This window comes from Muntiacus reevesi, chromosome 2, assembly GCF_963930625.1.
Source record: "Muntiacus reevesi chromosome 2, mMunRee1.1, whole genome shotgun sequence".
Taxonomy (NCBI): Eukaryota; Metazoa; Chordata; class Mammalia; order Artiodactyla; family Cervidae; genus Muntiacus; species Muntiacus reevesi.
The window spans coordinates 158,581,065-158,602,364 of NC_089250.1; the positions used below are offsets into that span (position 1 = coordinate 158,581,065).

Here is a 21,300-nt window from a genome sequence, read left to right on the forward strand (position 1 = left end):
CGCAAAGAGTTGGTCATAACTTAGGGACTGGACAACTAAAACAACAATCACCCAATTTACCTATTTTGCCCAGGTTTTATTATCATAAATCTCATCCCACATTAGCACTGCAACATCAAAGAAAAGCATTTGTCTTCTCCACAGTCTTCGTCAAGTGCTCTAGTACCTTCCTACATCATGTAAACAGATTTCCAAAGCTTGACATCCTCATCAGTCAGGTCAACCAGATGGTTCAAGTCTAGAATAGGGAGAAATTTATTTTCTATTTCAATTTATTCTATGTGAGTATTTCCCGTATTCTTGGCAGCTGACACTCAACAAATCTTATTGATAACTTGCTCAAAATAACTGATATTCAACAACTCCACATTTCATTCTGGATAGTTCTGGATCCAAAGCCCATTTTATCACTCATTGTCTGCATGATATTATAAGCATGATATTAAAGGCTGGTGCCTCAGTTTCCACATCTGTTTACCTACCTAATGAGGTTGTTGTGAAATTAAAGTCTCCATACATGTACTTTTCAAAGTACATGAAAAGTACTCTGACCACACATACTAAGCCTCAGTATGAGCAGCCAACTGTTGGCTGCTATTCCTTATTAGTCTAAGGGAAGTCCTTTCTGTTCTCTTCACAGGAAGGGGGCCCTCTAGCCTGTACCCAGTGTCCTGTTTATTCAGGAGCCGTGTGAACTTTGACAGTGAGATATATTTAACTTGGAGGTGGTTAGGATACCAAAGACTTGGCTGTGTGAACCAGCCAAGCTGCTCACAGATGCTTGGGTAAATGGGTAATTCATGACAGCTTCACAAGGTAATCTCATAGAACAGGTGTGCAAACTTCAGAGGCTCTGAGGAAACTCAACAGACATTTTGTGGTCTGGTGACATGGACTTTTATGGGCCCCTGAAGCCAGCTATTCCAAATTATAGCAGGATAATATGATTCCTCTTGTTTTAAACCCTTATGTTTTGGGTTGGCTCACCCCATAGCAATAGGTAACTGGAACACTAGTCAGTGGGGAATTGTAGTCAGAGGATATTATGGGGCTGTTGACTCTGTCTTCACTGCTCATATGCTCAAGTATTACTAGACTGCCAGAGAGAGACAAACAGGTTTTCTTAGACCCTTCCCTTTGCTATCAGCTACTTGCAAGGGCATTTCCATTCATTCTAAGTGAGAATGGGTTCATTCATGGTTAGTTTGCTGCAGTGTTCTTCCTGGGACTTGTAAAGTACTAGATGATCAAATAAAAAAAATTGGAAAATGGGGTCCACTTGGCTCATAATTACATGCGCAGGTACATAGGTGCAAAGTTAGACCTTTCACCTCCTTTTAATCAAGCATCTTTCATCTTCCTAGACTTATGGGAAGATTTGATCTCTGTTATTAATCTTGTTTTGTGTATTTGTGCAGACTGAAATATTAAGTGCACACAGCATGCTCTATCATTACCTGCTCTTTCTCTGAAGCAGTGTCCCAGTGATAAGACTTGAGTATAAGAAAATGGCCCAGGCACTTGATCCAGGGAGAAGAAAGGTCCAGAACATCCAAAAGGGTAAGTCTTCCCATAGCTGTGAAGCGGGGAGGCAGGGCCCAGAGCCTTGAATTCCTGAGTCTTTGCTTATTACTCTTGTCGTGCTTGGTGAAGCTGAGTGTCTGAATTTCTTGTTGGTGGTGAACATCTGGACAATTTCTCTTTTCCTGCTGGGAGCAGCCAAAGGTAAGAAACATCCCACCTGCCTCTTGGGAAGGATTTAAACTCATCATCTCAGCACTGGTCAGAGAAACCTCAGCCATGGCTGGGCTTCCAGCAGCTCCAGACAGCTCCAAGTTTCCACAGAGAGGTGGACGGGGCTGCCCCAGTGCCTGGGAGAGGAGGCAGTTTGTGGGGGACCTGCCTCAGAGCATTTCCCATCAGCGCACCTTTATGCCCAGGGTGCCTGAGGCCAGACTTTTCTAGATAAAGCATTAAATCCTTGTCTGGGTTAACATATTGACTGACCAGTGCCTGTTATCACATTAGTAGTCAAATAAACACATCTGAAGCTCTGGGGATAGAACTTTTTTTAAAAAATTCAAGGGAATTGCTTTCCACTGTGTTGGTTTCTGCTGTACAATGTGAATCAGCTCTCTGTGTACATCCATCCCCTCCCTCTTGCCGCTGGGTCATCGCAGAGCCCCAGGCTGAGCTCCCCAAGCCGTATAGCTGCTCCCACTAGCTGTGTAGTTGACACAGGGTAGTGTACATATCTCAACGCTACTCTCGAAATTCATCCCACCCTTTCCTTCCCCGCCGTGTCCACAAGTCTGTTCTCCATGTCTGCCTCTCTATTTCTGCCCTGCAAATAGGTTCATCAGTACCATTTTTCTAGATTCCATGTATATGTGTTAACGTACAATACTCGTTGTTTTTTTTTTTTTCCTGACTCACTTCACTCTATATAACAGGCTCTAGGGAACACAGAACTTTTAAGTTTTGCTGGTGGTTCGAGGCAGAGAGGTCTCTGTGGGATTCAGTGGGACAGGTCCCTAATCAGAAGATGGGCATGGGGGCCAGGCATGGAGACAGTAGATGGAGCTGAGGCAAGACTCTGCCTGGTCTTCAGCCTGTCCCCAAGCAGGGGAGTGACTAGCCCAGCCTTGGGAGCTAATCTCTGAGCAGAGTCATCCTTTCTGTCCAGTAAACGAAGTTTGCTATGATTCTATTGGGTGCTTCTCTGACTCCGAGCCCTGGGCTGGGACTGCAATCAGGCCCTTGAAAATTCTCCCCTAGAGCCCAGAGAAGATTGGCACCCGCATCCTGCTCTACACCAACAAGAACCCAAACAACTTTCAAGTGAGACCTCTGCTATTCTAATGTTGTTGTAAAGGAGTGCGCGGCTGTGTCTACTTGGGGACCAGAAGTTCCTTATCCCTCTACCCTTCTCCTCCACCCCATCCTACCAGCTGCTCCCCCAGGCCTAGCCAGACCTGGACAGAGTTGGTCTCTGGTTAAAAAAAAAAAAGGCTTGAATGAATGGTTCACTTTTGTCAGAACCTCTAGCTGGTTATGTGATTCTGGTCTGTGGCAAAGAGCTTACCAAAAAAAAAAAAAAAAAAAAAAAAAAAAAAACCTATGGAAGGCAGACCATGAGTCACAATCCAGGCCTAGTAGAGGTAATGATTGCTGTCTTGAGAAGGTGGGGCAGGGAGAGGTCAGGATGGGCTTCCTGGAAGAGGTGGCTTTTGGCTAAACTTTGAAAAGTTGTGGCATTGGAACAGGCAGAAATGGGGCAGAAAGAGACAGGCCAAAGTGACTGGGCTACAAAAACATGGAACCCTTCTGTGTTTGTCACAGATTCTCCATTCCTCTGATCCATCAACGATTGAGGCATCCAATTTCCAAACAGACAAGAAGACCCGGTTCATCATCCATGGCTTCAGACACAAGGGAGATGAGAGCTGGCTGGTGGCCATGTGCAAGGCAGGGCCCGGCTCTAACCCCTGTGGCCTGTGCCACAGGCATACGCCCTTCCTTCCCATGAATGCCTCCACCTCCCTTTATGCAATCTCAACTAGTGAACTTGGAAACGGGAAACCCTGACATATTGAGGTTTTACTATGCAATTAAAATGCCTCTTCACAAAAACAAAAAGCCCTTTCCACATCTCTGGACCGTGTCAGCAGCCTGAAGCAGTGGCATTTGCTATGTGAGAATCACTTCCACCCTCTCACTCCTGATTAGATCACGCCTGAACGTTGTCTGCTTCATTTCAGTGAGGCTACTTTGTGTTCCCATGGATGAGGGATTATGTTCCTGTTGTTCAAGTCTTTCCCACTTCCCTAAGAGTCAGGGACATGTGCTATGAGCGTTTATTTGAGATGCGAGGAGCTAAGGCTGCCCGGGTGCCCAAAACGGCGGAATGTGTGCGTGCTTCGCTGCTCACAGATTCTCGTGTCCAACTCTGCAACGCTATGGACTGTAGCCGGCCAGGCTCCTCTGTCCGTGGGATTTCCCAGGCAAGAATACTGCAGTGGGTTGTCATTTCCTCCTCCAGGGGATCTTCCCTACTCAGGGACTGAACCTGTCTCTCTTGCTTCATCACCTGGGAAGCCTTTGCACTAAACTGCAGAATAGAAAGTGCCAAAACCCACCGTAATAGAGCGTCTTTAGGTCAGAAGGATAGACAGTGGAACAACACACATGTGTACACATGCACATACACACATGTACACATAAACACAAGCGTACATGTGCAAAGGCACACAAACCACACATAATATACCATCCATCCCTTCCTTTCTTGTGTTCACTGATTCAATATGTTTTTCTGACGCCTAAGAATTTATCCTAACAGCCTGCCTTCCACACACACATTAATAACTCCAACCTAAAATGTCAACAGGAAAAGTTACAAACCCTGAAAAGTGAAATCATTCTGCATTTGACCTCGGTTTTTACCAGGTATTTAACTCTTAGTATCGCTTCTGTCCCATCATTAATAAGTATCTTAATGTGTAGACTGTAAGATATAGTTTATACTCCAAATTCTCCAAGTTTGTAAGAGATTCCTCAGGGCTGTTTTAAAAATAAAGGTCCTGAGAAAACAACTGTTGGTATCTGTGTGTGTGACCACACATACTAGTATCATGTATGTGAAAATATTCTTGATGGATTTTTAATTTATAGTACCATTTTAGACTCAGCCTGGTCCTATGTCTTCCCTGGCAGAACTTCTAAGCATATATCAGTTCCTGTGACATCCAGGAAGAAGTTTCCCTTTCAGAATTCTCCAATATATTTTAAATCAGTACAGTTCTATTTTTCAAATATCTGCACTGTGTCTTCCTTCTGTGAAATACTATGCTATCCTAACTCTAAAAATAGTGACCCTTCCCTCCCACCTTAGAACTTAGTTAGAGCCCTGTAGCCCGGGGTGAAGCAAGCCCAGGTTTTGTCAAGAGGCTAAAAGGACCCCTAGTGGTCAAATCCACAAAGTTAGTTAGACCCGGGCTTCCAGACAATGAATGCACTTGAGACCTTTTCTTTGCTCAACAGGGCTCTTTAAATGATGCCCTGGTTTTATCCACCTTACTGAATCAACCTTACTGAATCTAGTCAAAGAAAACCAGAGTGGTCTGCTTTTAATTAATCTACAAGCTAGAGAGGAAGCTAGTTTGCCTTTCTCATAACAAACCCCCCGAGGGATAATTCCTGCTGGCAACAAGATTCCTAACAAAGTCAAGTTCATCCCAGTGCCCCTGCTAGGAAGGAACAGAAAGATGGCCAGTGGTAACTCTCAGGGACTATTTCTGAGCCCTGCTTGGATGTGGATTCATAAGCCCCATGGTAACCCCCTGGGGTCTCTCCAACCCCAGAACATGTTTGAGGTGGAGGAGGTGAACTGCATCTGTGTGGACTGAAGAAAGGCTCCCAGGCCACCTACACTCAGGCCGCCAACAATGTGCATGTGGTGGGCGCCCAGATGGCCCAGATGCTGGCCATGCGCAAGGTGAGTGGTGGCCGGGCTGCAGAGGAGGCACGTGACACCCACTGGTCTCTGGATGAAGATGCAACTGTTCTGTGTTTAAAGAGGAAATATAATTGATAGCGCTCTCAGAGTCTTACTCCTAAAACTCACTTTAAATCGAGGCGCTGTGGATCTGTAGACCTGTAATAAATAAGTACATTTGGGTGAACATCTCTGAGGCCAGCAGGTGTGAACACTTTGAGCTTTGTGTTGGTTGTTTGTCCATCCGGTATTTAGGAGCACAGTGTCAGGAGCTCTGCCAAGATGTAAAGAGGACAACTATGGTCCCAGGCCCTGGGGGAGTTTACAGTGACAATAGGGTGTGATCAGGGTTCTGATGTGGGGATGGGGAGGGGGTAGCTACAAGGCTTTATAGGAGCACATGGGGGTCGGTGAATCTAGTCCCCATGTGTAATTAAGGATATCTCCCAGAAAGAGACATCTAAGTTGAGAGCTGATGGCTAAGCTGTAGATGACAACAGGAAGAGAAGTTGAAAACAGACCCAAATACAGCATATTTAAGGAACTGCAAGTTCCACAAAAAGTTTGGGTAGAAAAAGAGTCTAGAAAAATAGATGTTGAGTCAGGGAAGCTCTGAGGCTTTTGTAATGAGTTGGGTTTCATCCTAATGGCAGTGGAAGGTTTTCAGCAGAGGAGTAATGGCTTTAGGTTTGCAAAAACCACAGCAGAGAAATATCCTGACAATACAATCTTCCCTCTCCAGTTGAACTACAGCTACTTACCTTTCCACCTCATTGGCCACAGCCTGGGGGCCCATGTGGCGGGAGAGGCAGGGAGAAAAACTCTAGGCCTGGGCAGGATTACAGGTAAGACTCGAGGGCCAGGGCCCCAGGTTTTGTCCCCAGTAGCCCCAGGACATGGTACAAGACTCCCTAGCTTGGAGCTGGCCCCAAGGAGTCCGTCCCCTTGGCTGCGGCAGAGCTGGTTAGAATCTGCACAGAACATTTGGGAAGCTCCTCAGAGGCCTATCTTTGTGGCAGGGGAGGTAGTGGCTTTGTTCCCTTTGCTTCCTCCGCTCTTTCCGCATTCTTCCTCTCTAGATCCATGTTTTCTGTTGGTGTGGTTCTCTTAGCAGGACTGGGCACCCAGGAAGATGCAGAGCAAGACTGATGTGAACATGAGCAAACACAGTTAAGAAGGATCCATGTTGTCATTCTTTTTCCCCTTCTCTGAAATCAAGGGCAGAAGAGAACACAAAAAATCCACTGCCTTCATTGGCAGAAAAAATACCATCACCATCACACCAAAAGCATCCTTTTAACCCAAGCAAAGCCTTTAAATTATAACAACAAATTACACCAATGAAATATCATTATGAAGCTAATATAACTATTACAGTAAGCATAGATTAAGTGCCTACTTATCCCAAATACTTTGCAAAGTGCTTTACATTTTTCTCATTTAATCCTCAGAACTAAAGAAAAAGGCTGAGGGAAGCAAATGACTCACCCAAGGTCACACATCTAGTCAGTGATAGAACTGACACTCAATCCCAGTTCTCCTATCTTGTGGCTTAAGCAAGTCTCTGCCTTTATAAGAACGCTACCATTTATTTTCAAGAGACAGTTATGTTCTTGCCTTTACAGCTTCTCTGATAAAATCTTCAAAGACAACTGTTAAATCCAAGAGTCCTGTCAAGAAGGAGATATAGTCAGTAGTGTCCAACTCTTTGAGACCCTAAAGAGCCTGGAAGGCTTTGCCACAAGTGCCACCATATAGTCAGGGGAAAATAATACTAAATATTTACTTACATACCCATAACAACGTGCCAGTCACTTTGCCAAATGCTATATATCCTATCTCATTTAGTCTTATCATAGCTGAATTATTACCCCTATTTTATAAATGGGGAAACTGAGGCATAGAAAAGGTCAAGTGATTCACCCAAGGTCATGCAACTTACTCAAGAAATAGCCAAGCAGGGCTTTGGAGCCAGGCATCCTAGTCCCAGATGGCTTCCCAGATGGTGCTAGTGGTAAAGAACTTGCCTGCCAATACAGGAGACATACATGGGTCCAATCCCCCTCCATCTGGAAGATTCCACTGGAGGAGGGCATGGCAGCCTACTCCACTATTCTTGCCTGGAGAATCCCATGGACAGAGGTGCCTGACAGGCTATGGTCCATGGGATCGTAAAGAGTTGGACAAGACTGAAGCGACTTAGCATATACACACACATGCATGCATCCTAGTCCCAGAATCTGTTTTGAATCAGGATACTTACTGATTCTTACTACTTCTCCCCTTTTCCCTTCAAACTTGGGAAGGGAAAGAGAAAGTTGAAGAAGAAAGATATACAAGGAAGTGGGAGAATCTGTTGTAGAAAAAATAAATCCTTTCCTAAGCAAAATTTGAATTTCTTTTTCCATCTGCCCTTCTCTATCCATGCACTAGAATGTAATAAGCATCATAGAAACTTGATGGCTCCATATTTCATACCCTGGCCCTGGCACTGCACGGCTCCAGGGTATTCCTGGAGTAGTGCACAACCTGGGCAACTGTACAACCTCCATCTTGCTGGCACCTACAGTCAGACCTATTGTGTGCAGCACTGGCCATCTCTTTCAGGATTGGATCCTGTAGAAGCAAATTTCGAGGGTACTCCTGAAGAGGTCCGACTCGACCCCTCCGACACTGGCTTTGTTGATGTGATTCACACAGATGCAGCTCCCCTGATCCCATTCATGGGTGAGCCCTGCAATGTTCCAACTGCAAGCACTTTGCAATCGTGTTTTAAGCAGGAGAGCCCTGCATTAGGAAAAGCTCACCGCTGTTCTAAATATTTCAGGCTTTGGAACGAAACAACAGGTGGGTCCCCTTGACTTCTTCCCAAAGGGCAGAGAGGAAATGTCTGGATGCAAGAAGAATGTCCTGTCGCAGATCGTGGACCTAGATGGCATCTGGGCAGGTAAAGGCTGAGCAGAGTGGGGGAACCACTTTCCTGGGGGAGCAATGCCATTACCACAGCAAAGCTTAACAATGAAAACACACTGTTCTTTAAAAACAATCTCCCCTTCTAGACCTTATTCTTAAAAATACAGCCATGTGTCATTTGTAATATCTCAATTCTGTTGGTTGTTATTTCCTTAAAATATTGTTGTGGGTGTCCTGGAATGAACAAGCAACAGAGATTTACAAAACCATTTCTTAAAGCTGTTAACTCAAACAGTCAATTGATAGCTACCTAATAAAGGAAGGAAATACCATAAAAGTAACTATCCTGACTTGAAGAGAATTTTTCTACCAGTTCTTGCTTATGATATAGTTCACGCTTATGTTACTGGCTTCAACTCCATGGATAAAATGGGAATATTCCCAGTTGTGTTCATGGCAAACCCGTTTGCATGAGAGTCACTGCTCTTCTGTGTTGGGGCAGCAATAAGAATCAATCACAGGTAATGAAGTTTCGAGCAGAGACTTGCTACTCAATGTGGCTGTTCTTTATCAACAGTCAGCAACTGGGATTATGGGCCGCATTCACATACAGCTCTCTGTATCAGATAAAGTCAGAATGACAACGAATAGGTGAAATTTTCAGCCAGACTGATCATTTGGCCCCACAAATGATGCAATATTTTTATTGAATGTGAGCAAAATGACCTGGCAGGGATGAACACCACTGAAACAAATGTTAAGGCTGAGGACCAATGTGTTTGCCTTTCATGGCTTTATGAGGCTTTGAGAGAACAGAGGAGCATAGACTCTCCATCAGTAACAACCAAGCAAGTTCAGGCCAGGTCTTGAAGGTGTGCTATGATAGCTACCACTTGGCAAGAGTTTGTAGGGGCCAAGGAAGGTCCTAAGAAGGAGCAAGACATTGTGAGAGTGAACGGAGTGCTCACATAAAGCCACCTAAAGCTAGTCAACCTTCTTTTTTTTTTCCCTGAGTGTGTCATGAAAATGTCCTTGTCCTGCTTTTGTCATGTCTGGGAGGTCATGCCGCATCTGATTGTGTCCTCAGGAACCTTCAACCTGGTGCCTGGGACACAGGACAGCACAGAGGCTAGAGGCCTGGGCTCAAGCACCAGATAGGCCTGGGTATAAATCCCAGCTCCACCACGCCTAGCTGAAATCTGAAACCTGAGGCTGGAGTCTATATGACTTTCTGTAATTAAAGATGGTGTTGAATTTTGTCAAAGGCTTTCTCTGCATCTATTGAGATAATCATATGGTTTTTATCTTCCAATTTGTTAATGTGGTGTATTACGTTGATCGATTTGTGGATATTAAAGAATCCTTGCATTCCTGGGATAAAGCCCACTTGGTCATGGTGTATGATTTTTTTAATATGTTGTTGGATTCTGTTTGCTAGAATTTTGTTAAGGATTTTCGCATCTATGTTCATCAGTGATATTGGCCTGTAGTTTTCTTTTTTTGTGGCATCTTTGTCTGGTTTTGGAATTAGGGTGATGGTGGCCTCATAGAATGAGTTTGGAAGTTTACCTTCTTCTGCAGTTTTCTGGAAGAGTTTGAGTAAGATAGGTGTTAGCTCTTCTCTAAATTTTTGGTAGAATTCAGCTGTGAAGCCATCTGGTCCTGGGCTTTTGTTTCCTGGAAGATTTTTGATTACAGTTTCGATTTCCTTGCTTGTGATGGTTCTGTTAAGATCTTCTATTTCTTCCTGGTTCAGTTTTGGAAAGTTATACTTTTCTAAGAATTTGTCCATTTCATCCAAGTTGTCCATTTTATTGGCATAGAGCTGCTGGTAGTAGTATCATGATCCTTTGGATTTCAGTGTTTTCTGTTGTGATCGCACCCTTTTCATTTCTTATTTTGTTAATTTGGTTCTTCTCTCTTTGTTTCTTAATGAGTCTTGCTAATGGTTTGTCAATTTTGTTTATTTTTTCAAAAAACCAGCTTTTAGCTTTGTTGATTTTTGCTATGGTCTCTTTAGTTTCTTTTGCATTTGTTTCTGCCCTAATTTTTAAGATTTCTTTCCTTCTGCTAACCCTGGGGTTCTTCATTTCTTCCTTCTCTAATTGCTTTAGGTGTAGAGTTAGGTTATTTATTTGGCTTTTTTCTTGTTTCTTGATGTAAGCCTGTAATGCTATGAACCTTCCCCTTAGCACTGCTTTTACAGTGTCCCATAGGTTTTGGGTTGTTGTGCTTTCATTTTCATTCGTTTCTATACATATTTTGATTTCTTTTTTGATTTCTTCTATGATTTGTTGGTTATTCAGAAGCGTGTTATTTAGCCTCCATATGTTTGAATTTTTAACAATTTTTTTTCCTGTAATTGAGATCTAATCTTACTGCACTGTGGTCAGAAAAGATGACTGGAATGATTTCAATTTTTTTGAATTTTCCAAGACCAGATTTATGGCCCAGGATGTGATCTATTCTGGAGAAGGTTCCGTGTGCGCTTGAGAAAAAGGTGAAGTTGATTGTTTTGGGGTAAAATGTCCTATAGATATCAACTAGGTCTAGCTGGTCCATTGTATCATTTAAGGTTTGTGTTTCCTTATTGATTTTCTGTTTAGTTGATCTATCCATAGTTGTGAGTGGGGTATTAAAGTCTCCCACTATTATTGTGTTACTATTAATTTCCTCTTTCATACTTGTTAGTGTTTGCCGTACATATTGCGGTGCTCCTATGTTGGGTGCATATATATTTATAATTGTTATATCTTCTTCTTGGATTGATCCTTTGATCATTATGTAGTGTCCTTCTTTGTCTCTTTTCACATCCTTTATTTGAAAGTCTATTTTATCTGATATGAGTATTGCGACTCCTGCTTTCTTTTGGTCTCCGTTTGCGTGAAATATTTTTTTCCAGCCCTTCACTTTTAGTCTGTATGTGTCTCTGGTTTTGAGGTGGGTCTCTTGTAGACAGCATATATAGGGGTCTTGCTTTTGTATCCATTCAGCCAATCTTTGTCATGGATTGGAAGAATCAATATTGTCAAAATGGCTATTCTACCCAAAGCAATCTATAGATTCAATGCAATCCCTATCAAGCTACCAATGGTATTTTTCACAGAACTAGAACAAATAATTTCACAATTTGTATGGAAATACAAAAAACCTCAAATAGCCAAAGTAATCTTGAGAAAGAAGAATGGAACTGGAGGAATCAACCTGCCTGACTTCAGACTCTACTACAAAGCCACAGTCATCAAGACAGTATGGTACTGGCACAAAGACAGAAATATAGATCAATGGAACAGAATAGAAAGCCCAGAGATAAATCCACGAACCTATGGACACCTTATCTTTGACAAAGGAGGCAAGGATATACAATGGAAAAAAGACAACCTCTTTAACAAGTGGTGCTGGGAAAACTGGTCAACCACTTGTAAAAGAATGAAACTAGAACACTTTCTAACACCATACACAAAAATAAACTCAAAATGGATTAAAGATCTAAATGTAAGACCAGAAACTATAAAACTCCTAGAGGAGAACATAGGCAAAACACTCTCTGACATAAATCACAGCAAGATCTTCTATGACCCACCTCCCAGAATATTGGAAATAAAAGCAAAAATAAACAAATGGGACCTAATGAAACTTAAAAGCTTTTGCACAACAAAGGAAACTATAAGTAAGGTGAAAAGACAGCCCTCAGATTGGGAGAAAATAATAGCAAATGAGGAAACAGACAAAGGATTAATCTCAAAAATATACAAGCAACTCCTGAAGCTCAATTCCAGAAAAATAAATGACCCAATCAAAAAATGGGCCAAAGAACTAAACAGACATTTCTCCAAAGAAGACATACAGATGGCTAACAAACACATGAAAAGATGCTCCACATCACTCATTATCAGAGAAATGCAAATCAAAAGCACAATGAGGTACCATTACATGCCAGTCAGGATGGCTGCTATCCAAAAGTCTACAAGCAATAAATGCTGGAGAGGGTGTGGAGAAAAGGGAACCCTCTTACACTGTTGGTGGGAATGCAAACTAGTACAGCCACTATGGAAAACAGTGTGGAGATTTCTTAAAAAACTGGAAATAGAACTACCATATGACCCAGCAATACCACTTCTGGGCATACACACTGAGGAATCCAGATCTGAAAGAGACACGTGCACCCCAATGTTCATCGCAGCACTGTTTATAATAGCCAGGACATGGAAGCAACCCAGATGCCCATCAGCAGATGAATGGATAAGGAAGCTGTGGTACATATACACCATGGAATATTACTCAGCTGTTAAAAAGAATTCATTTGAATCAGTTCTAATGAGATGGATGAAACTGGAGCCCATTATACAGAGTGAGGTGAGCCAGAAAGATAAAGAACATTACAGTATACTAACACATATATACGGAATTTAGAAAGATGGTAACGATGGCCCTATATGCAGGGCAGAAGAAGAGACGCAGAAGTACAGAACAGACTTTTGAACTCTGTGGGAGAAGCGGAGGGTGGGATGTTTCGAAAGAACAGCATGTATATTATCTGTGGTGAAACAGACCACCAGCCCAGGTGGGAGGCATGAGTCAAGTGCTTGGGCCTGTTGGGCTGGGAAGATCCAGAGGAATCAGGTGGAGAGGGAGGTGGGATGGGAGACCGGGATGGGAATTCGTGTAACTCTATGGCTGATTCACATCAATGTATGACAAAACCCACTGAAAAAGAAAAAAAAAAAAGAAAAAAAAAATAAGCAAGTGACAAAAAAAAAAAAAAAAAAGGATGGTGTTTTACCCATCTCTGAAGAAAAGTAAAATTGTTAATTGCTCAGTCATGTCTGACTCTTTGCGACCCCATGGACTGTAGCCCACCAGGTTCCTCCATCCATGGAAAATCCTGTTTGCATGAGAGTCACCACTCTTGTCCATGGAAATCCCATGGACAGGCAAGAATACTGGAGTGGATTGCCATTCCCTTCTCCAGGGGATATTCCTGACCCTGGGATCAAACCTGGGTCTCCTGCGTTGCAGGCAGATTCTTTACTATCTGATCCACTTGGGAAACCCCTGAAGAAAAATGAGGGTTATAGGGACAATACACGTAAAGAGTTCAAAACATTGCCCAGCAATCAGAAAGCAGGCTTTCTATGTTAATTGTCATTTTGTGTCTGGATTTTGGGCTCATCTTAAATTTCTGAATATATAGTCCCATCCCACTTGGAGGGAGAGGCAGAGAAGTTGTCACGGGACCCCGGCCACCTGTGCAGACTTCCTCCTTTGCTTGATCGGGAACCCGGGACTTCGTGGCTTATGATCACCTGAGAAGCTATAAGTACTACTCAGAGAGCATCCTCAATCCCAAAGGATTCACCACATACCCCTGTGCTTGCTACAGGGACTTTGAGTCTGTAAGATGTTATCCCACCTTGAGTCCCACGGTGGTGCTGTTGTCCTGCTATGTTGGGGTCTGCAGTACTCTTCACCAGTTTCTGATCATCCCTTATTATTTTTTTTGGCACTGCTTGTCAGAGTTCAGAGTTCACGTGGAGTGAACCCCTCCATGGAGTGGAGGGGAAAAAACCTTTCAGCAGGAGGTAGCTACAATTCTAGAAGAGTCACGTGGAAGAGGAAGATTCTGGGAAATCAGAGAGTAGAGCAATCAATTCAGTGATCTAGGAAGGCTTCCTGCTGGAGGCAAAGTTTGAATCTTGCTTGGAAAATCATAGATTTTAGAAGGAGGAGGAGGAGAAGGAGTGCAGATTTCTGACTAAAGCAGAACAAAAATAGAATGTGTGAGAGAAGAATATACACACCAGAGAGAAGGAAAGGTGGATGCCAGGCTGGCAGCCAGGGGAGGGGGGTTGTGTCTTATGCAGCTGGCAGTAAGATAGACAGAAGAAATGATACACTGGAGCCTGGTGTGACCATCTCTCCCCAGCTCCCCATTCAGTGACATCATGTTGGTAGCCTGAAACTAGCCACAGTCAGAGAGTATTTATAGCATGGAAATTGGTAGACACTACGAAAGACTTTTTGTTCCAGTGTTGCCTATTAATCATTACCACTTGATAGAAGCCATATTTGATCTAACCTGGGGCCCAGGCATCAATATTTTCTAAACCTCCTGAAGTAGTTCTGATGTGATGTGCCTCAGGCTTGGGTACCACATCTTGGATGAAGGTAGTTTAGACACCATCGGTTCCAATCTCTTTCCAGTTATAAAAGAGGAAACTCAGACTATAGGAAAATTGCTCGTAAGATGGGTGGATCATAGAGAGACAAACATACCTTACAGCCAGATCCATCTTTCTCATTAGAACAAGTGCTTCCCCTGCCTAGATGAAGGGTTCCCACAGATGGGACACTATGCTGACAGATTTGCTGGCAAGACACGTGAGGAGCAGCAGAAGTTCTTCCTGAACACAGGAGATTCCAGCAAATTTGCTTGTAAATTGTGTTGTGACTATCCTGCCCTGGTAAAGAAGGTGTGATTTCTGTTTTACATAAATATAAATACTACATAAACAAAAATAACCTGAAATATTTGTGGGTACATTTTATCTTAGTAAGAGGACACATCCACTCAAACTACCCCATTTAAGACTCAACTGAGAATTTAGAAAGGGTTTGCTTTACTTCCAGTTTATTTCTATGGCATAAAATGAGCTCATGCAAATAGCATGGCTAGTGGGCTAACAGTGATTTACATGTTTCTGTGGCCATCTTCTCTGAATTTTTGCCACCCCACAGTCTTTTGTTCTCTTCATCATAAAAATTATCTCATCTACATCTGTTTTCCTATTCATTCAAAATTTATTTGATACCAACTCTTTGCTTGTCCAACCCACTTAGAAGCCCAACTCCAATCTCTCCATTTCCAGCCATCTATCCATGTGTCCCTCTTGATAATGGGTGTGGGGGAGGGGTGACTATCTGGTGGAGGGTGAATAGGAATCAGAAAGGGGTAATTTCTCTCCAAATTCAGCTGAATGAGCTCAGACAAAGTGTAGAGACGGGCATGTTTCAGCCACTTTGTGCCAACTTGCCCTATGAAAGTTTCTTAAGATGTTGCACTGTAAAAAAAAAAAGAGACACTGTGTATATACAAATACATAAATATAATACAAGTCTCATATAGTACTTTAAGTAAGGTTTGTTGAGATATAATTTATGTACAGCAAAAGTCAGCCTTTGTGGTGTATAGCTGGCTCTATGGGTTTTGATAAATGAATAGTCATGTAGCCATCTCCACAATCAAGATAGGGAATATTTCCATCACTGTATACATATTTATTTAAAAAGACGTTGATGAATCAATCCTTCTTCTGATGTGGTGATGCATGAAATACATGCCCATATTTTAAAACGACAAATTAAACATTCAAAAGCCATATATTATTCCTCAACTAACATTTATTTATGGACCACGGACTGTGTTAGACACAGGGGGTGCAGGGAGGATGTAAACACTCTAGTATGAAATTTATAATGCAGCAGAGAAGATGGAAACTGAGCAAGCAGCTCCAAGTGCATTGGGCTTGGCAGATTGCTGGCAGATAGCTGGGATATCGGGGGGACAGAGCACACAGCCTTGACCAGAGGAAGGAGCAGAGAAAACACCTCTGAGGACCTGAAGGACACGTCGAAGTTAGGCAAAGGGTGTGTGTGTGTGTGTGTGTGTGTGTGTGTGTTTACACGCCTGTGTGTGTGCGTGGGAATGTGTGTATATGAGTATGTGGGTGTATGTGTACATGTGTATATGTGTGTGCATGTGTGTGTTTATGGGGTTTTCCAGGTGGTGCTAGTGGTAAAGAACCTGCCTGCCAGTGCAGGAGGTATAAGAGATGTGGATTCAATCCCTGGGTCAGGAAGAGCCCCTGGAGGAGGGCGTGGCAACCCTCCTCCAAGAACAACCCAGTGTCCTTGCCTGGAGGATCCGTTGGACAGAAGAGCCTGGTAGGCTATAGTCCATAGAGTCTCAGAGACTCGGACACGACTGAAGCAACTTAGCAGGCACGCACGTGTGGGCTTATGTATGTGTGTGAGTGTGTGGTCATAGATGTGCAAGTTTGTGTGCACATGTCTGTGCTCCTGGGATCCAAGACAGCTCTTCAGGTATAAATCTTGATGACCTCCGTGCTGGAGACTGCTCAAGCCACAGAGAGGCCAAGGAAAGACAGACCTGGCCCTTGAGACTCTGAGGACGCATCCCGAGTTACCTTTCAAATGTGGGGACAAGCCCTCAATCCTTCCCTTCTCCCCTTCACTCACATCACTGTCCTTCCAGAGTGGAGCTGTCCATCAGAAGTCTAGTTCGTGGTGGAAATGCTCTGTGCTGTCCAGGGCAGCAGCCACTAACCATGTGTAGCAATTCAGCACCTTCAATGTGGCTAAGGAAACTGAGGAGTTTTTTTTTAATTTAATTTAATCTGAGTTTAAATTTAAGCAGCCACGTGTGACTAGTGGTCCCTTTACTGGGGTGGGGCCACTGCCAGATGTGTGCTTCTCCTCAGGGCCTAGCTTCAGTTGTAGGTTAACATGTAGAACTTTCTATCTCAATGCCTAGTGTAAGGAATGGGGAACAGGGATCTGAGATGTGGGTCCACTCCCTTGTGCATGAATAGACTGAACTCTTTTCTATGCCCCGTGCAGGCTGGAGATATGGCGTTTCTGTAACACTGTCTGGAAGAACAGCCACTGGTCAAATCAAAGTTGCTTTGTTTGGAAATAAGGGAAACACTCGTCAATACATGTCTTCAAGTAAATTTCCTTTTCTGACACCATCTCTCACTTGGTGATACACAGGGCTTTCATATGCATGCATTGACATGCTTGCATATTTTTCTGAATGGCTTTTAAATTATTTACTTTATGTACTGAAGCTAATTTCAGGCTTCTGCTAACAAGTGTTCTTTTCTCTATTATAAATCCAGGCATTTAATTCTTTCTCTCTCAATAGATAAGATTTTTTAAGATTACATCTAATGTTATCCCAGATATCATGTTTTCTGATTAGCCTAGTCACACATGTGTTTTGTGTTAAAATAAGTGAATAAGTTGTTATTCTACAAATAATTCGAGCAGAAAAATATGAAAGAATTACATAGTTTTCTATAACAAAGTTTTGAAGATAAATGAACTTACATTTGAAGAAATAATATTTAAATAGTAGTTTGAGGAACTTCCCTGATGGCCCAGTGTTTAAAACTCCTAGCCTCCACTGCAGGAGCATAGGTTCGATCCCGGGTTGGGAAACAAAGATTCCGTATGCCATGTGGCATGGCCAAAAATAAAATAAATAGTAGCTTGAGACTGATGGCATTGTAACTGAGTTTTTCATTTTTCTAACCTTTATCTGAAAGTTAGTTTGGAAAAATTACCTAGTTAATCTTGAGTAGAGAAAAGTGGCAGGGACTTACATGTTCATTAGAACTTATTGCAGTGAATGGGAATGTTTCTATTTCTCTATTTCAAGTGGGATTATCAAACCAGGCTCCACCCTTTCCAGTGAGTTTGACGCAGATATTGATGTTGGAACAATTGAGAAAGTCAAGTTTCTTTGGAATAACAACGTGGTAAACCCAACCCTCCCCAGAGTGCGTGCAGCCAAGATCACCATGCAGAAGGGAGAGGAAAAGACAGAGTAAGTGTCTTTGCTGGCTTGTTCCTGAGGATGTTTGTAGAAAGTTGCATTTGTCATGGAAACTCACCCCAGAAGGTCAGTTAGGGTTCAGCCAGGGTCCTCAGCACTCACTTTGGGAAGCATGGATGATAAGGCTCCACTTTCAGTGAAAACTGAGGAAGAAAAATAAGACAGATAATAAGAAATAGTTTCTGAGGGATACAAGGTTATAAATATGAGTTGGAGGATGACTACATGTTAAAGAGGGGACGACCCATGAAAGCTCAGAGTAATAGAAGAAGAAATCAGTTTTAGCAAAAGATATAAAATTTGAGATGAGACAAGAGAGAACTGAGATGGCCATACTTGCAGAATATTCATCCTGACCTGTGATGTCCCCAACTGTCCCAGCTGGGGGGCATACGGGGGTAATGACCAAAGCTCAGACCCCAAGTCCAGCCAAGAGGACATCCCTGTGGGGCTCGGCAGAAAGGGGCTTCTGGGCTCCTGGTCACTGACTGAGGTTTGGGAGGTCAGGTGGGGTCACTAAACTCAGGCCCCAGAGAATGTCCCTCCCCTGGGCAGAGGAACAGCAGGGTTGGCAGACCTCACAGCTGTCTCTTCAGGCTGGACAACCTCTGTGAGGTCCTCCTTGTCTCTCAGAAGGAAGGATGGAGAGGCTGGCCCAGGCGGGTGGTCAGCAGAACAAGACCCTCTCAGAGAGCACAGCACCAAGGAGGCAGGTGGGGAATGTTCGGCAGGCCGGGGGTGCAGCCGAGGCCTCCCCTGCCGACCCCACCAGAGAACAGTGGGGCTTGAAGGTCAGTTCCCCAGGCCCTGTAAGGAAGTAGAGCCATTGCCTGCATCCTGGGACCGTGTGGTTAAAATCAGGTCAGAAGAATGTGGTCTCATTGGAATCTTTACAACACGAGGCGTTCTCAGGAGATGACTTGCTCACAGGTACATCTGAGAAAGGAAAAAATACAAGACCGAATCAGCCAGGGCAAGGCACTCTACAGTGTCTTTCTGCACTTTCCAGAAAGGGACCAGAATATGCTTGAGGCCGTGCCTGAGGCCCTGAGTCCATCAGCTGTCACCTCAGCTCTCCAGAGGCCTATGTGCAGCTTCCCCACCTGCCAACTCCAGAGGGAATCTATCCCAAAAAAGCTGGATGGTGGACATCAGATATTTTAAATATAGGAAGATTGAACCTCACCAACTAGTCTGGGGAATAAAAATGCTGAATTCATTAACTTATTCAAATATTTTGCTGTTGGGAAAACAGCCAATAAGTAACATTTTAAAAAATAATAATAATTGGGAGACCAAAGAAAAGTAAGACTTTGGTCCAACCTCCTTTCAGATACCCCTCAGATTTTTTTAGTTAATATGTGGAAGTTATCATGGTTTCAAGTCCTACCAAGGAATCTGCTGACAGGAATTCCCTCCAATGACATGGTGTCAAAAGAAAGAAATGTAGTTTTCTCCCCTTTATTTCTCTCTCCGCCCAACACTGGCCTCCTCCCTCCCTTCCTCTCTGACCTGATTAAGTACCAGGTATGCCAGGAGTACAGGAGGGGATGCAAAGACAGAGGGGAAGATGCTCTGGAGGGTTCAACAATGTAGCTGTTGGAAAATTAGACTTATCATTGATGCAAAAGGTCAAATGACACAATAAGAACTCCCCATGAGGGGCCCAAAGAGAGTGGCTGGGAAGGCAGGCAGAGGGTCCCGGAGGATGAAATGGGCAGGGGTAGGCCAGGCTGCTGAGGGCGGGCCTCCCGTGCAGAGGGCCGGAATATGATTGGAGGTTAGGGTTAGGGCTTCCCGGAAAGACAAATGAAATTCAGAGGGAAAGTGGGGAGGGTCCATTGAAGGTGAGGAAAGAGGATGAAGCTTCAGAGGTCATAGGTGGTGAGACCTGAGAGAAGCCCGTGTTTCCTAGAAGAGCTATAACCATAACCACTTACATCTGCATTGTTTTTAAATTAATTATAAAGCTTTTTTACATGTATTGTCACGAGACATATTATTGACATGGAATTCTCACCAGTCATGGAAGAGAGCTATGCCCTCTTTTACAAATGATACCAGTGGTAAGACTCAAGTAGCCAGCTCCCTGTCATGTCGGGAAGACAGGAGAGGGGGAGCCCCAGCAGAGAGCCAGGCCCCCAACTCCAGGCTTGAAAGGCAAGGTCACGGTAGCTTTGGAGTTGACCCAACCATAGAAAGTGTGGGCCATGACGTCAGCTAGACCTGTATTTGCATCTTGGTCTTCCACGTATTAACTGAGAGCCCTCTGTGCCTCAGTTTCCTCTCCTGTGACGGAGGACTCGTGACAACACCTCCGCACACTTGTGTTCTGAGAAGGAAGTTCACGTCGCACGCACAGTGAACAGCTAGTGTCTTTGCAGCTAGTAGGAGCTCAGTCTACTGTAGCGACTGTATTTTCTGGAGCTACTGTAAGGTTGAATCGGGTCCTCAAAGTGACTGAGCCAAGAGTGAGTCCGTCTGTAAATCCATGTGCCAGGGTTTTGGGGTGCTCTCATGGGTTGTAGAGAAGGAGAGCTGTGAGGGGCCCAGTCCCTGCTTCAAGGAGCTCACAGTCCTGGCTGCCAGAGTGCCCAGAGACCATCCACCCCTGATTGTGTCCTGAGTCCAGGCCAGCCCCACCCACTGGAAGCCCCCAGGCAGTCAGCCCTCCAGGAACTGTTCGAAGCTACCAGCCTACCTCCACTGAATGAGTCCAGTTGCCAAATAAGGATGCCCAGCACTTAGAAAGCATTCCTTTTCTCTCCACAGACACAGATTCTGCAGCGAAGACACCGTGAGCTAATATGTCCTGGTCACTCTCGTGCCCTGTTAAATGCCAGGTGCGGTGCCCGTGCGTGTAACATCAATAAAATCCGTTCGTGCATCTATCTGCTCACCTCTGTGGCTGATGTCAGCTGCCCCCTATGGGACATTTGGGAACTGAATATTTTTAAATGTCCTGCACATTTTCCGTATATTTGGGTCTCCTGCCCTTGACCTCCAGTTACCACACCTTCCCCCCCAGTTTCCTTGGTCCTTGGGCCCACTGTCTTCTCCTCACCTGAGGGGGAGGCAACAAACAGCAGAACTAGAGGGTGGGCGTTGAGGGGCCTCCTCAGAGCTTCAGCCCGGCCCCTTCATCTACAAGCGAGCAAGGAGTCCCAGAGCGGGATAGGGGAGGGTGGCGGGGCGTGTTCGCTGTTCCAGCACGGAGTGGGTCCGTGTCCTGTCGTTGGGACTGAGGGTC

At 44.0% G+C, this 21,300-nt stretch overlaps 1 protein-coding gene across 1 annotated transcript; it reads left to right on the top strand.

Moving 5' to 3' along the window:
- Window positions 1-1,508: 1,508 nt before the first annotated feature.
- On the top strand, window positions 1,509-20,886 carry PNLIPRP1 (pancreatic lipase related protein 1). Its single transcript, XM_065919228.1, is given in 14 exon segments — window positions 1,509-1,560; window positions 1,654-1,725; window positions 2,687-2,841; window positions 3,343-3,468; window positions 5,364-5,403; window positions 5,406-5,497; window positions 6,240-6,342; window positions 8,105-8,224; window positions 8,325-8,440; window positions 13,684-13,806; window positions 14,716-14,845; window positions 17,051-17,150; window positions 17,874-18,041; window positions 20,823-20,886. Coding segments are annotated over 14 exon segments (1,461 nt in total).
- Window positions 20,887-21,300: the final 414 nt, after the last annotated feature.